The sequence below is a fragment of the Anomaloglossus baeobatrachus genome, chromosome 3, assembly GCF_048569485.1.
Source record: "Anomaloglossus baeobatrachus isolate aAnoBae1 chromosome 3, aAnoBae1.hap1, whole genome shotgun sequence".
NCBI classification, from domain to species: Eukaryota; Metazoa; Chordata; class Amphibia; order Anura; family Aromobatidae; genus Anomaloglossus; species Anomaloglossus baeobatrachus.
This window is the reverse complement of record NC_134355.1, coordinates 80642060-80656580: the sequence shown is the minus strand read 5'-3', so window position 1 is coordinate 80656580 and position 14521 is coordinate 80642060. Positions and strand designations below refer to the sequence as shown.

Here is a 14521-nt window from a genome sequence, read left to right as displayed (position 1 = left end):
GTGACTATGTAAGGGGAATACTTGAAATAGCAGAAACTGCTGTGTGAATACTGACTTGAAAAATCCAATAGCTATATGTAAGAGTGAAAATGTGAAAAATGGAATCTGCATTACTGCCATGAACATATGAATCAAGAGAAATTTAGCTACTGAATTGATCAATGCCATAGATGCCATGTCATGGCAGTAATGCAGATTCCATTTCTGCAGCAAAAAAGAAGTAGCATGTTGGTTTTTTTTTCCGCAGGTACCTGCGTTTTTGCCATAGGTAATAAAAAACAGCATGGACCAACCCGCGGAACGTAGCAAATATGCACCAAAAACACATCAAACCGCGGCAAAACCACATGCAGATGCCACGTTTTTGGTGCGGTTTTTGCCGCAGGTGCGGAATTCTGCCAGAGGGTGCGGATTTTTCTTAAAGGGACCCTGTCACCAGTTTTATGGCCTATAAGCTGCGGCCACCACCAGTGTGCTCTCATATACAGCGCTCTAACATGCTGTATATAAGAGCGCAGGCTGCTGTGAGAACATAAAAAAAACCACTTTATAATACTCCCCTAAACCAGTCGCTGCGGTGCTCATTGGCCTCGTGGGCGGTGCTGTTCTCCGGGACCGGCGCCTCCTCTCTCGGCCATCTTGCTCCTCCGTCTTCTGAAGCCTGTGTGCATGACGCGTTCACGTCATACACACTCGCCGGCACTGAAGTCCTGCGCAGGTGCACTACACTACTTTGATCTGTTCTGAGCAAGATGGCCGAGAGAGGAGGCGCCGGTCCCAGAGAACAGCGCCGCCCACGAGGCCAATGAGCACCGCAGCGACGGGTTTAGGTGAGTATTATAAAGTGTTTATGTTCTCACAGCGGCCTGCACTGCTATATACAGTATGTTAGAATGCTGTATATAAGAGCCCACTGGTGGTGGCCGCAGCTTATAGGCCATAAAACTGTTGACCGGTTCCCTTTAAAAAAAAAAAGCAAATTTCCCAGTGCGCACAGACCCTAAAACGGTTTCCTGCTTAGCGGTTTTATTACAGGATATCAACAGGATGGTTTACAAACATATAAATGATGGAAATCTAATTGCTGGGACCTCAACATACTGACAAATGTTGCAAAAAAAGCTTTGTGAATGGAGCTGTACAGTGTATGTGTTACCATCGCTCTGATCACTTTAGTGCAGCGGTGGACATATCGTTGGAGCAACTTGTGCAGCCAAAAAGGGGCCCAAGAGGTCAGGGGGCCATTACAACCTCCAATGCAGGTGGAATTGTGCATAATCATGAGCTACAACTGCACAGGGCCCATATATTGTTTTTGCACAGGGAACCTCTTGTCTATGTCCGCCAGTGCTTAAGTGGGACTGAAAGACAGTTGTTCTGTTAATCCTATAAAATACAGGGGTCTTTAGGATAGGTCAAGCATGTATTTAGGGGGAAAACCCCATTACTATGGGATCTGCTTATATTGAAGTCATGGCTCCTGTTATTCCCGGAGCCTTGATGGTTAAGAGGGATTTGTCTTATAACTGATCAAACTATTAAAGTACTATAATAATACTAAATATTTATTAATTTATATAGCATTGTTAATTCCACAGCGCTTTACCTACAATGGCAACACTGTCCCCATTGGGGCTCACAATCTATGTTCCCTATGAGTATATTTTTGGAGTGTGGGAGGAAACCGGAGGAAACCCACGCAAACACGGGGAGAACATACAAACTCCTTGCAGATTGTGTCCTTAGTGGGATTTGAACCCAGGACCCCAGCGCTGCAAGACTCCAGTGCTAACCACTGAGCCACCGTGCTACTAGAGCATTTTTTTTTCAGCACTGGAGAGGAGCCATAAATCATTTGCCCCCAGCCATATACTCACTTTCTGGCGGCTTCACCTTTTACCGGCGCCATCTTTCGATAGCAACTTCTGTCTAGCTGGAAGTCTGAAATTACATCACAAGCTCCCAATGAAAGTCTATGAGAGCTATAACGATGATCTCAGTTGTAATGCGCACTGGAGTGTGCTAGCAGATCACTGGCAGCCTGGAGCTGCAGCAATAGAAGATGAGGCCACTGAAGCAATTTAGTGGTGGAATGGTGCTTTAACGAGGCCATCAGATTTCCATGACGTAATGTATGAAAGACTGATTGCTCTCAGTGTGAGAAACAAAATAATCTTGTATTTATGATAACTTTTAATGGATACAAAAGTCAAATAATGATGTTAGAAAGCAAACTTTCCAGACAACTTAAGTCTCTTCATCAGGCTACGTATTTCACGAAACTCAACAATATACACAAAAAAAGCAGAAACATGACAAATAGATATTTAAAACAACAAAGTGAGCTTAGCGACTGAAGCCTTATTTAGCTTGGAATAGTGGAGTGAAAGCTAATGTCTCAATATCCATGTAAGATCAGAGACCTGGGGCCCTCACAGACTCTGGAGTAGATTCTTAAGATTTTGTACAGGTAAAATATATATCTTTGAACCGTGTTAGCCAGTAGAGATAAAAAAAATTGTGTAAAAGAACTGAAGTCCTCAGTGGTTGATACCTTTTAATGGCTAACTGAAAAGATGGGAATATACAGCAAGCTTTCCAGACTACTCAGGTCTCTTCTTCAGGGTCAGTAGATTTTGTAGAAAGTTATAAATCCTTCTGACAGATTTAGGCTAAGTTCACACTTCCGTTGTTTTTCATCAGTCACAATCCATAGCCTTGAGGAATTACGGTATCCTGCAAAATATATTGCAGGAATCCTGTTTTTCCCCATAGACTTCTATTAGTGACGGATTGCGACTGATGATGCTGCGTTGCATCCGCTGCGTCGCGGTCAGTCGTTTTATAACTGACCGCCGGGCGGGAGCAACGCAGCCTGTAACGTTTTTTGAGCAGCGCGATCCGTAGGATTTTGCTGCGCATGCGCTCTCTGGCTCCCTGCCCCCGTAACCAGGATAAACATCGGGTAACCAAGCAATGCGCTTTGGTTAGTTACCCGATATTTACAGTGGTTACGGGTGCAGGGAGCCCGCGCTAAGCGGTGTATGCTGGTAACCAAGATAAATATCGGGTAACCAAGCAAAAAGTGCTTTGCTTATACCCGATATTTACCCTGGATACAGTGTGCAAGGAGGCCGACACTTCCCCACTCGGCTCCGCCCCCTCCCACACTCCGCATGTGTACACACTCACTCTCACTCACACACACACACACACACACACACACTTGTCCCCAGCCCTGCAGTCCCCGTGGCACTTAAGTCCTCAGCTCCACGGCCCCGCTCGGCTCCGCCACCTCGCATTCCGCCCCCTCCCGCACTCCGCATGTACACATGCATGTAGACACACACACAGACACACACACAGACACACACACACACACACACACCTGTCCCCAGCCATGCAGATCGCGGCACTGACGTCCTCAGCTCCGCCCTCCGAACTTCGCCCCCCCGAACTCCGCCCCCAACACACAACGGAATCCGACAATGAAATTCTCTTTCTTTGTCATCCGTTGTCACCCGTTGTACAACGCATCAGTCACATGCGTCAAGCAACGCATGTGATTGATGCAAAACAACGGAAATGTGAACTTAGCCTTAGTCCTGTGTGGAGGGGATCAAAGACAGTCATACATTTTTATTCCCAGACCATTCTGTCTTTTTGTGATTTGAAGCTGCCTTTTAATATGACAACTTTCATATGGCTTATATTGTGCCCTGGACACCAGACATGTTTAGCCACGAGTAAGGCTATGTGCCCACATTGCGTTTTTATGTGCAGAAAATCTGAACAGAAAAACATGTTTTGGCAGGAAAAAAAGCAGCTGAAAAAAGTGCATTTTTTATTGCCTTTGCGCGTTTTTTTTCACATGCATTTTTTGTGTTTTTTTTAATTATGGCAATCACAGGAGTTCAGGCGCTGTACCCCCGCAATCGCCACTGGATGACCAGCTGGCCTTACAGCTTGTACCCAGCTCTCGCTGCCAGGAGTGGTGCCCGCACCGCTCCCAGACGTTTAACCCCGTAAATGCTGCAATCAATGCAGGAGGCAGGTAGAGGAATCGCTTATCTCTCACTGTGATCAGGTCATGTTTAAAGTTTTGGAAATCTTTTTGTAACCAAATCCGGCTTTAAACTTCTCCACGACAGTATCATGGACCTGCCTGATGTGTTCCTTTGTCTTCATGATGCTATCTGCGCTATAAACAGAACACTGAGACTATCACAGAGCAGGTGCATTTATATGGAGACTTGATTACGCACAGGTGGCTTATATTTATCATTATCAGTCATTTAGGACAACATTGGATCATTCAGGGATTCTCAATGAACTTCTGGAGTGAGTTTGCTGCACTGAAAGTAAAAGGGACGAAAAATACGCCCTACTTTTTATTTTTTTTTATTTTAATTTTTTTAACTTTAAAATAAGCAATACATTTTGTTCACCTTCACAATTGTTTCCCACTTGTTGTTGATTCTTCGCCATAACATTAAAATTTTTCTCTTTATGTTTGGAGCCTAAAATGTGGGAAAAGGTTGAAAAATTCGAGGGGGATGAATACTTTCGCAAGGCACTGCACATTGTTACAGCACGCATGAAGAAGAGACCTAAGTAGTCTCGAAAGCTTGCTTTGTAACATTTTTTAGAATTTGTAGGTTTGTTTTTTTTATAGGTTTTACATCTTACATTTCTTAAGCTCTGGTGTAAAAAAAATAAATAAGCAAATAAACAAACATCACGTTTTAATTTTTTTTTAGCTATTAAAAAAAAAGGCATCATAACTACAAGATTACTATTTTTTTTCTCCCACTGAGAGAAATCAATCTTTTTTCGACTTTCTAACACGGTAACATTTTTTCTTTTAACGTAACATATGAAAGAACCGCACCGTAGACTTCGCTTCATCGGGTTTCCGAGCAGAACAGCGCACACATTCTGGCCATGCTTTGCACACACTTATTTATCCATTCACGTCATGTAACTTGTTTTTTCTTTAGAGATCCCCGTGTAACCAGGTATCAGTTATTTATAGTAATACTTTGCTTGTTTTGGCAGAGCTCGGGTCCTGTCTGTGCTCGAATCAAATTTTCTCTTAAATCATTAACCAGATTCAGCGAGCACGTGGACGGACGGACGGACGGACGGACGGTTGGATGTTAGCATTTCCTTCAATCTTAAGAACACATGCTGAGATGTTTTTACTTTTAAAGCTCCGCTTTAAATTCTCTTTACATATTACATTAAGGAGCTGTATTATCAGTAATAATAGCAAAGACAGATAGGCTGTGTGTGTTAATAAAAATGTACTATTAATGCGCACACCTCAATACTCTGTGCGCTAAGGCTGTATTACGCTGCTACCATGTTACCCAAAGTGATGTATGTTTTATTTTATGAAGATATATCTATATATCTATATTGAAAACAATTCAAATCAGTTAGCGTTCCTAATAAATTTGTGCCCCGAGTACCCCCAATCCGACCAGTGCAAAGTCTTCTGTACCAATATTTATCAGGAGGAGCAAGCGCACTTTCTATACGGCACCAAAGCTCGGCAATACTGCTCCTATGCTCGTTAACAGGCCAGCCATGTAAACTTTGATGGAGTTTTCCCATAATATCAATGGTTTTCTCCTGTTTGTAAGATAAGGGATATCTTGCAGATCACTTGGGGCCCAATAGTTGTAATCCCCAGTGATCATGATAACTGTAAGGTCCATCTGGAATGGTGCAGAGGTGCGCACGCTCAACTTCTGCGCCCATCACTGTCTGTAGGACTGCCTGAGAAAGCAGAATACAGCCTTTCACATTTCCGGCCATTCTACAGACAATGAATGAAGCAGGGCCAGATCCTGCCCACCCCTGCACCATTCACGACATGGCTGCAGAGCTCCAGTCTCATGATCTCTAAGGCTACTTTCACACATCCGGTTTGAGCCGTGCGGCTCAATCCGGCTGTGAAACCTATGCAACGGATGCGGCGAAAACACCGCATCCTTTGCATAAGTTTTTACATGCGGCCGGTCCGTTTTTTTCCGGTTGCGGCATGCTACTGAGCATGCGCAGTGGAAGAAACCGCATGCGGCGGCCGGATGCGTTTTTTTCCGCATCCGCCGTCCATAGGCATGCATTGAAAAATGCGCCGCAGCGGCCGGATGCGGCGCGATGCGTTTTTCTTGCCGGAGCAAAAAACGTTGCAGGCAACGTTCCATCCGGCCGCGGCATCGGCTAAATCTGCCGCATGCGGCAAAAAACGGACCGAACGCACGCCCATGCGGCACAATACGTCACTAATGTAAGTCTATGCAAAAAAAATCCGCAACCGGCGGCAAAAAAAACAGATGCGGTTTTTCTGCAGAGTGCCGTATTGTGCCGCAGAGCAAAAACCGGATGTGTGAAAGTAGCCTTAAGGGTGCTTTACACGCTGCAACATTGCTAGCGTTCTCGTTAGCGATGTGACACGCCAAATCGCAGATAAGATTTGCCGAGATCGCACATAGGTCATTTTTGTAGCGCTGGTCACATGTGCGATCTTGGCAAAATTGTATGTGCGATCTGGCGTGTTACATCGCCAACGAGATCACTAGCGATGTCGCAGCGTGTAAAGCACCCTTAAGGGCCCTAGTGGTTGGACTGTTAGGATTTTTGGAAAATCTCTAAACTCACGCCAATCTCTACGCTAATGCCAATCTCGTTTGATTGGCTGTGCTTAGCAGACAACTAAAAAGGTAAAAATTGGTTATGAGGGCAGATGTGCTGGGTCACCCAATGATTTCTCTGAAAAGAGCCACAGGGTGAACGAAATACGATGAATAAACCTCACGGAAGTGTCAGCTAATCTAGGATATAGAGTTTCCAATGTTAAAGTGTTCCATTATTGGAAAATTGCATTAAAGGTTATGCATCTTTAACCTTTGTCAGGCTGCATAATTTTGCCAAAATTTCTCGACCCCTTATCTTGGAAGGGGGTGGAGATATTTTATTGAAATTTGGCCAATATATTCTGGATCAAAACTGCAGAGATGTCATGAAATTTCAGCCCTCTACGGCTTTTCGAAAAAAAAAATTATTGCAATTTAAAAAAGGGAATAGTTACAATTGTACCTATTCAGCCGGACAAAGGTTAAGACAACAACAACGGAGCTCCCAGTTGTCTTTTTCCTGAAGCAGCTTTGCTGGTGGTCCGGCTCCGGCCATCACCTTTGTCATGGCTATGCCACCATCTTACTGTAATGTGAACTATCACTAGTGAGTAGATTCCTAACAGAAGTCACACGAAGGATGAAAGAGCCACATCTTTTAATCGCTTCACAGTTTACAAAGTCTAAAGTGGATAAAAGAAGAAATGACTGAACACAAGCACAGCAATGTCATTTTAACATTGCTGTGCATTATGTTCTTTTTTTGGAGCTTTTGTGGCGCTTTTCAGGCAGTTACCAGGTGGAATTCAAGTGAAAAAAAGACATTGAGTGCACGCACCTTAAGGGTATGTGTGCACGTTGCGTATTCTCAAGTGCAGAAAAAAACGCACCCTCTGGCAGACGGGACAACTGCGTGTAGGCAAGAAATGCATGAAAAGTGCATGTGTATTTTGTGTGGTTTTCATACTTTTTTTCGGTGCGCTTTGATATGCATTGTCAGTGTAAATTAAGCTTGTGATAGCATTATTTGAAACTTGTCAAAAGAAAAACTAACAGAGGGAAGAATAATAAAAACTGTTCATACCGGATTACCCATCATAGTATAGGACTTTCCAGAACCAGTCTGTCCATATGCAAAAACACAGGCATTATAGCCTTCAAATGCAGACTTCAGGACATCCGTGCCAAGGTCTCTGAAAACCTAGAAGACACAATATTGATCGGTTACACGAACGTCTCCATTCCTTCTGAGGATGCCCACATTACACATTAAAGAGGTTCACCAGGATTAGAGAAACATGGCTGCTTTATAAAAAAAGTGTTCACAGTTTCCATGTGGTACTGAGGCCCAATCCATATTCACCTTAAACTGCGGATGAACTATTAACTCATGGACAGCACTGGAAATGTTATTTTGGAACAAGCAGTCATGTATTTCTGCGCAAACCGGAGAGTTCTCTGCGCAAGCGCAAGATTTTGCCCATCAATGTGGATGACATCACCCTCACTTTAACCACATCGCCAGGTAAAATCTCGCGCCTGAGCAGAGAACTCAACTGTTTACGCAAACACACCTATGTCTTCGGTTCTGCTCACAACAGAATAGAGTGAAGTGCGCCTGCGCGAGCCGGGAATATAGAGATTTTGCCCGCCTATGGGGAAGGCATCCGAGGTGTTATCCATGTCAATCAGCACAGGAGGAGGGCGAAAGGAGGGACAGGAGGCGCAGATTAGGACGCCCATTGGACTGGACCGGACCGGACAATTTACATACATGGCGGCAGATTTTATAAAGGTATTTTTGGTGTCTACAGGTGGGGTCAGAGGGTAAGTATACTATGTAGAGGAGGTTTCTGCACCAGAACGTGCAATACCTTAAAACCGGGTTTATGGGTCAGCTTCAGTCCTCCTTGTGTAAACGTCATGGGTGCACGTAGACAGGGAAAAGAAAATCCAAACCAATGTCCAGGAAGCATAAATCGAAGGCAGACACCATCCAATTTTCCAAAGTGCTTTATTCCATCATCACTCTCTCCCCGCTACTTTTAACCGCACATGATGATGGAATAAAGCATTTTGGAAAATTGGATGGTGTTTGCCGTAGATTTCTGCTTCCTGGACATGGGGCCAGTGGGTATCGTGCACCTTTATAGAATGCAGCACAGGTGCTGCTTAAGGTGCAAATTTTTGTTTAGAAGGCCAAAATCTGGTGACAGGTTCCCTTTAATGACCAGTTTGCGCCTTTCCGCATTTTTACACCCATAGTTTTTTTTTTTTAACTTTTAACCCAATATGGCTGTTAAAGGCCTTATTTTATGAGGGAGAAATTATATAATTTTTGGCACAATCTGGGTTACATAATATAATTTATGGCCACTCTTTCGAATACACATATACAATATTTCTCCGGCAAAAATTAAGGCCTCATACAGCCACGTTGTGTTAAAACATAAAAATTAGCTACAGCTGATAAACTAAGGGGCAAAAAGGCTAGAAAATGGATGAGCATTAAAAGTTTATCCCCAAGATAGTAAGTAATGACTTAGGCCGGTTTCACATATCCGGCATTTCGCTGGATTGCCAGATCCGTCACACTCCAGAACCGTGCAATACAGTACAATGGCTTCGCGGCAAGCTCCGGTCACATGACAGCATGGGACCAGAGGTTGCCACAATGCCATTGTACTGTATTACACTGTACTGGAGTGTGACGGATCAGGCAATCCGGCGAAATGCAGGATGTGTGAAACGGCCCTTACTCATTCCTGCAGGTCCGATTGCTCTGACCTCCAACAATCCTAAAAAAAATGTTTCTGGAAACCAGGAAGTAAGTTCAGCAAAGCGCCATCCTGAATGATGTGATGGTGCGCATGCGCGACCTATGCTCCATTTACTGTCTATGGGAGTACAAGAAATGGCCAAAAACAGGACTCAACTGGATTTAAAGTCCATTTCAAAATCTAAAACATATCTTTTCAGTCACATGTGAACATTGCCGTAAAGTTTTACTCTCATCAGGCGTCACTCCTGGTTTCGGCTGACAAAGATCAACGCAAATACTGACCAAAATGCTGCCATGACCAAAGGCATTTTTCAGATACCTGTTCTTTGTTCCTACGCTAGCATCTATATTATGCATATACCACCCTCTGATGTTCACTCATTCCCCCCCTTTGGTTCTACTGAGGAGAACTTAGGGGATTTGAAATTGGTTTTGCAGAACCCCAAGTAGTCCATACTTCGGTAGCACCTGTATTACAGCCATTTAAAGTGAAAACTCTCCAAAAACCTTGAACATTTTTCATCTGGTAATAATTTAGTCTATTGCAAACTTTACTCCAAAGGCGGCAACTCTAGCACTATCCTAATATGCAAACAGGCGCATTATTCAACAAGAACAGTAGTGTACAGGATTAAAAGAAAAGAACCCATAGAGATCAAATGACTCAGCCCAAACCTTTACTAAATAAGTGGAATCTTTCCCTACAGACAAGCTGAATGCGAATATTATTTCAATCCATTTCTGTATTTTTACTTTGGTATTCACAATCAACTTGAAGCCTCGAGCTTGCCAAAATTCCTGCAAAACCCAAGCTCCCCTTCAAACAATAAGCACATTCTGCGAACAGCTACTAAATAAAAAGGGCGACCACTGAATATAAAGCAGCAGCCTCGGCGGCTCGTTACAGGGAGATTATTGCAAGTTGAGAATCCCATTTCACATCAGTCCTTCATTAAAATGAAAATGCCCAGAAAGAAATAAAAAGAGAATTGATGGTGGAATCAGAAAACGTCTTACCCGTTCTTGAGACACATAGCTGGAATTTTTACAATCTGCTGAGAAGTAGGAAAAGTCATAGGTGAATATTTTCGTGCGATCTCGACCCGAGTCCCCGGTGACCCCATCAGGCAACTGCACAAAACAAATGCATAATTAGGGGGATACATCATGCCGTGTTATTTACACACAAAATCCCATATCACCTTCAGCTAAAAGAGTTTCAATAGCAATTTCATGATATCCTAAACTCCCTGGTGGCAAGGATATGATTAATTAACTCAAGGAAAAGAGAAGACATCTTTTGCCACGAGGATTTATGCACACAGAAACATTAAACAAATTCCCATTTAATACAAAAGTGAAGAGAGCAGCAGCGGCTCTACAATCAGGGGATCGTGGCGCTTTCGGCTAAGGCACTGCATGTATTCATTATCCTCAGAAGATGCAAAACTATACTTAATGAAAAAGAAAGAATGAGTATTATAATGTGTATATGTATTAGACATGGCCCAAATCAATTAGCAGGACCCAGTCCGGTAGCCCGCCAGTAATCAATGACCAACATACAGGAGACCTGCGAGCCACCTCCTACCCTTATCTTTTGATTAGCCGGCCTGGCGAGAGGTCATCGCTACAGTGTGACGCGCATGTGACGTTGCGCCAGGACAGCTAAGCAAAAGAAGAGCTACAAATGTTGGCAGGTGGTAGGGCTCCTGCCCATGCGCCACAGATTAGTGAAGTGGCCACTGGACAAGGTCCTGTAGATTGATTCACATCATCTCAAGTATACACGTTTTTTTCTTGACCAAACAAAATTACTTCTTTGGACACTTCAAGCACTAGCTAGAACCTGCAAGGAGGTCTACAGAAAGAAGGAATGGCTTACAATTCTTAATTGATCTACTTCTAACTTTGGCTCAAAAACAACATAAAAATTTGCATTTCCAGTCTTAAGGATGTGTTCCATAACAAACATTTATCACCTATCCATAGATAAATGTATGATTATCAAGGATTCAACTTTTGGAAACCACCCCTGATTCTGAGAAAGAAAAACCCAGAGACCCATGTAAACTGAGTGGTGGTGCACATACGTGACCTGACCACCACTGCATTAAAGGGAACCTGTCACCAGAATTTTCGCTATTAAACTAAAAGAATCCCCTTCTGCAGCTCCTGGGCTGCATTCAAGAAAGATTCATCTTGCTACTGGCCCCCCTTTCAGACCTACCGTGTTTCCCCGATAGTAAGACACCCCCGATAGTAAGACGTAGTGGGGGTTTTGGGGGGGGGGTCGGCTAATGTAAGACGTACCCTGAAAGTAAGACGTAGTAAAAATTTATTTATTTTTTTTCCTCTTTACAGTACAGTTACAGCGGCCGAGCGCTCAGCTGAGCGCCCTGACATGCCGCCGGCATGTGACAGCTCTCAGCTGAGAGCCCCGACATGCCGCCGGCAAAGCGCTCAGCTGAGCGCCCTGACATGCCGCCGGCAAAGCGCTCAGCTGAGCGCCCTAACATGCCGGCGGCCAAGCGCTCAGCTGAGCACCCTGACATGCTGCCGGCATGTGACAGCTCTCAGCTGAGAGCCCTGACATGCCGGCGGCAAAGCGCTCAGCTGAGCGCCCTGACATGCCGCCGGCAAAGCGCTCAGCTGAGCGCCCTAACATGCCGGCGGCCGAGCGCTCAGCTGAGCACCCTGACATGCCACCGGCATGTGAAAGCACTCAGCTGAGCGCCCTGACATGCCGCCGGCAAAGCGCTCAGCTGAGCGCCCTAACATGCCGGCGGCCGAGCGCTCAGCTGAACGCCCTGACATGCCGGCGGCTTAGCGCTCAGCTGAGAGCTGACACATGCCGGCGGTCGGGCGCTCAGCTGAGAGCTGACACATGCCGGCGGTCTGGCGCTCAGCTGAACGCCCTGACTTGCCGGCGGCTTAGCGCTCAGCTGAGAGCTGACACATGCCGGCGGTCGGGCGCTCAGCTGAGCGCTCGGCTACCGAGAAATGTTGAAATGTTGCAGTAATGTTGTCCGTGGTCCATCAGGACCATGGACAACATACAAAATCACACAGCCTCAGTGCCCTCATGTGCAGCCGCTGGTGGTTAAGTTTCCTTAACTTGCGGTACACTTAGGGCGCAATCGCGGCAAGTCCCCATACGGTACATTGCATGGAGACTTGCTGCGATTGCTGTGGGATTTTTTCCAATAAAAGACATACTCCGAAAGTAAGACATCGTGGCACTTTTGGGGGTAAAAAGAAAGTAAGACACTGTCTTACTTTCGGGGAAACACAGTAAATAACTTTATAAAATATTACCTTTTGGTATGCTAATGAGCTTTGCTGGCCACGGGGGCGGGCTGTATTTAGTCAGTTATTCCCCCTCCTGCCACTGTTCGCCGTCCCCCAGTGTTTATTTACATAGATGAGGCCGCGGGACTGAGCACTGTTTTCAAATCGCGAGCGCCAGTGATGCCGCCCATAATCTCGCGTCTGCGCAATATCATCACCGGCGCTTGCAATTTGAAAACTGCTCAGTCCCGCGATAGTGCCACTCCGCATGCGCGAGACTTCAGCAGCACTGCGGAACATGAGGGCGGCGGCCTCATCTATGTAAATAAACACTGGGGGGGCGGCGAACAGCGGCAGGAGGGGGAATAACTGACGAAATACAGCCCGCCCCCGGGGCCAGCAAACCTCATTACCAAAGCAAAAAGGTAATATTTTATAAAGTTGTTATTTAGGTCTGTAAGGGGGGCCAGTAGCAAGATGAACCTTTCTAGAATGCAGCCCAGGAGCTGCAGAGGAGGATTCTTTTAGTAAAATAGCGAAAATTCTGGCGACAGGTTCCCTTTAACTTTTAGGGGTCTAAAAGTATTGCCATTAAGTAGCAACTGCTCCATTCACATGGAACCCCATTCTTGTGATCAGTGGGGCTGTAGCAGTCAGATCATGAATTTATCACATATATTGTGACTCATTTAAAAATGCTCAAATGCTTATTACTTTATTTGAGCTGGTCAGGCACTCGAATGAGCTTGACGCGAGTGATGAGCATTACGGAAAGTCAATGACTGGTCTGTTTGGGTCTCCACCCACATACCGCCAGCCATAAACCGAGCATTTCCAGCAGGGGGGAGGGGATTGAGGTTTTTTTTGCCACGCTACATCTAAGAACTTTGTTTTATCCCCCAGGAGACCCATTCAAACACTGTGAATGGCTCTCCCTGGGGAGATATATGTAAGAATATCATTCTTACATATAGCTATTGGATTTTTCATGTCCGTATTCACACAGCAGTTTCAGCTTTTTATATATTCCCCTTACATAGTCACTGGTGTGCATACCTTCTCTCCATATACAATATTTATTGCTGTCTGAGAATCCTGATAGTGTGCAGTGCAAGCGCTGGAAAGATTCAGAAATATGCAGTCAGAGACTTTCCCCACAAGAGCGGACAACCCCCTTAACGGGAAGTGTGGGGCTGGCTGAAATGTGTTCTTACAATTTCAGCTGACTGGCAGGGGTTTTATGTTTAAAAAGGAATGTGTCAGGTCCCCTCTGCCCTCCAACCCAGCAGCATTCATACCTGTATGCCCAAATTCCCTCCCTCACCTGCCCTGTATAAAGCTATGCACTAATATGAATGTTTAAAAGGACTACTTATAACCCTCGCTTTCGCTATGCTAATTAAGGCCTTGATTAGTCGAAGGGACGTTCGTTCTCCAGACTAGTTGGCCCTCAGTCCATGTTATCACATCCCTGTGCACGTCACCGCCAGCTAATGGAAATCGGTGACGTCTGCTTGATGAAGTCATGTAACCACACCCAGAGGGGCATGACAACATGGACAGAGGGCCAACTAGTCTGGGGTAACAACGCCCCTTCGACCAGTCGAGGCCCTAATTAGCATAGGGAAAGTGAGGTTTATAAGTCGTTTTTTTATACATTCATATTAGTGAATAGCATTATACAGGGCTGGTTAGGCAGGGAATTTGGGCATACCGGTATGATTGCTGCTGGGTTGGAGGGCAGAGGGGACGTGACAGGTTCCCTTTAACTAGTGATGGATCATTTCATTGTTTCTACAGATAA

The 14521-nt window shown here is 45.0% G+C and overlaps 1 protein-coding gene across 2 annotated transcripts in view; it reads right to left on the bottom strand.

The window, feature by feature from the left end:
- The window catches only part of KIF16B (kinesin family member 16B), a 499368-nt gene that overhangs the window by 431788 nt on the left and 53059 nt on the right, over positions 1–14521 (bottom strand). For both annotated transcript variants that reach the window (XM_075339277.1, XM_075339278.1), the window contains exons 3-4: positions 10444–10557; positions 7729–7845 (exon numbers count right to left, since the gene is read on the bottom strand). In XM_075339277.1, coding sequence (XP_075195392.1) covers positions 7729–7845; positions 10444–10557 — 231 coding nt within the window. The remainder of the gene's footprint in view (positions 1–7728; positions 7846–10443; positions 10558–14521) is intronic.